This window comes from Montipora capricornis, chromosome 8, assembly GCF_036669925.1.
Source record: "Montipora capricornis isolate CH-2021 chromosome 8, ASM3666992v2, whole genome shotgun sequence".
NCBI lineage: Eukaryota > Metazoa > Cnidaria > Anthozoa > Scleractinia > Acroporidae > Montipora > Montipora capricornis.
In genome coordinates, this window is record NC_090890.1 from 31,755,298 (window position 1) to 31,757,797 (window position 2,500).

General features: G+C 38.9%; 1 protein-coding gene across 2 annotated transcripts in view; it reads right to left on the reverse strand.

The window, feature by feature from the left end:
• The window catches only part of LOC138059241 (liprin-alpha-1-like), a 33,697-nt gene extending 31,326 nt beyond the window's left edge, over positions 1-2,371 (reverse strand). Inside the window, exons 1-2 of one of the 2 annotated variants that reach the window (XM_068904806.1) lie at positions 1,793-2,371; positions 1,102-1,212 (exon numbers count right to left, since the gene is read on the reverse strand). In XM_068904806.1, the coding sequence (XP_068760907.1) occupies positions 1,102-1,212; positions 1,793-2,026 (345 nt within the window). In that variant the 5' untranslated portion in view covers positions 2,027-2,371. The remainder of the gene's footprint in view (positions 1-1,101; positions 1,213-1,792) is intronic. The other variant, XM_068904805.1, reaches the window with a different exon arrangement.
• Between the last annotated feature and the right edge of the window lie 129 nt (positions 2,372-2,500).

The following is a 2,500-nucleotide window of genomic DNA, read 5'->3' on the forward strand; positions in this document are numbered from 1 at the left end:
CAAATTTATTCTTATGCAAATCAGACGTAAAAGCGATCTGTAAACATAATACTGTCTGAACAAAGAGACTCTTCTCCGATCGCGCGACGCTTTTGTCAGGGAAACATACACTCTTATATGCAAGTAATTTCCCACAGAAATAAGACGACCAAGCTAGAAATTAGTCACCACAAATTTTCTTGGTGCTCTAAAGACGTTCAATTATCAAAGTGGCCATGGCCTAACTCATGCAGCCAAATGCAAATCTCCGTTAGCTAAGTGCCAAAGAAGAAAATAATAACAGCTTTGCACATGAAAACCGATTTAATTCCACGATAAAATTCTTGCTGCTTGAATGAGTCCTGCACTGAAATAAAATTAGTAAATTTATTCGCCGGAAATACACACAAAGAACACATTAAAACTTTGCAAAAAAGATAGCTCTTCTTGCACAATAAGTTATTGGCTCAAGCTGGGACGCGAGCTTGATACAAAAAGATAAATCGTGATTTTCGCCGACATGACTGTAAATGATTCGTTAAGTTTGAATAAAAATTATCACTGACAAGCTTGAAATTTCAGGATATGCTAAAAGTACTTCTTTGCGACACCAACCAATAAAAGAACGAAATTCCATCTTTGGCAAAACTTCATGAGACGGTCTTGCACCCCAAGAAGAAATTAATTCACACAATACAGACACGAAGTAGTGAAATTCATTATTTTTTCTTAGTCAAATGTGGAGAAAATTAAAAAAGTCTTCCTTTTTAAGACTGAGGACTTGTCTAATGCACCTTAGCCAGTTAATTTACGTTAAAGGTTTTATTAAGTTCGCCTTAGGCAAAAGATGACGATATTTCAAATTAAAACCTGAAACGCTAGCTTCATTCGGTACAATTCTGCGTAGAATTCTTAAATTAAGATCACGGCTTGTACAATAGAAACCGACATACATTGTTTACAAACAGCCCAGAGTACAAGACATGCTCGATCGCTTACATATATTCTCCGAGGAACACAACTCAAACAAAACCGAGAAAGTACTAATTAAAAGAATGCTTTCAATTTAAGTGGTGTTAATAAATGCAAGTGATGAGAAGCTAAGCAGAAAACTGTACTCACCTCAGCCAAAACTCGAACTCTGTTTTTGTTTGAATCTTCTTTTAAATTATTCCCTGATTCGGTGATAATTCCATCTAAGCCAGCCAGCCTTTCAATAAGTTGATCATCGCCCTAAATAAAAGAGACATCACCGAATAAAATCGAAAATGTACATTAACACGTGTGAGATGCAAGACAGAAATTAAGCTTTCAAGACGCCACCATCGAAGCAAAATTTTAGCAAATAGCATAAATATGCATGATCTCCAGCCCACAACACGAACAATTTTGAAAATTATCAGTTCTCCGGTCGCAAACACGGATTATTATTATCATTATTATGCAAGGAAATGTAATGGTACAGGCTGTAAATAAAGGCAAACTTTCCGCCATCGTGTTTAGGAATGCAGCAGCACAGAAACGATAACAGAATTCTTGACCCAATCTGGAATTTCGCCTTCGAATAATCACGACATTTGAACGACACAGTCGCTAACTGGGGAAACAATTTTTTTTTATAAAATGAAGCCCAAAGTACAGTTCAATGCCATGTAAGCCGTGTGATGTAAATGAACAAACACTCGGATGGTGAAATGACAGTCAATTACAGATCAAACATGGCGTGTTTGAGTGAAACCATATGCATATGAGTGGTCATTCCACATAACATGGACTACGCACAGATAAAGACAAAGCTGGAAGACATCCTTACATCACTAAGCACAGATTCCAAGTGATTCATAAGCGAATCCTTCTCTTTTTGGCATTCGCTAAGCTTGGCTTTCGTCAGCGCAAGCGAATCTTGCGTTTCTCGAAGAGTTTCCATAAGCTTGTCCCGTTCATCGAGCATATTAACCATCAGTTGTTCGAAGTTCGTCTCTTCATTTTGTCCATAATGGAGCTCTGGCGGGTCCTCAGAGATCGTAGGCATTATATCACACATCATCTTGCCGATAGAACAAAGCGCCGAAGCCCAGACGAAACCAGATGACGAGTGTGAGAGATTTACGTACAATTACATGTCCACACAGGGTTCAACTGGTCACACTTCCTCTCGTCCGAAAAAGGTCGACGAGACTAGTCTAGCTTTGCATTCTTCCACCATCTTACAATAAACGAACGTTCGCTTGCTTATCCCTATCTCAGCGTACGCTTTTGCAGTGACTGCGAGGAAAAGTTAAGTATACGCTGAGAGAAAATCACTCGACTATCGCAAAAGAACAAGAAACGTAGCACAGCTCGGAACAAACTTGCATGCTCCATCCCAAGATGCAGAGCGTGCTTGTGTCCGCCACCTGTCAAAATTTTCTTCCCTAGCTCCGGGTTGTGAAAGTGATCATCCTACCAGAAAATAATTCCACCTGCGAATTATTTTTTTTCTTTTTTGCGTGGATTTTAAAGATTCGGTATAAACGGAGCC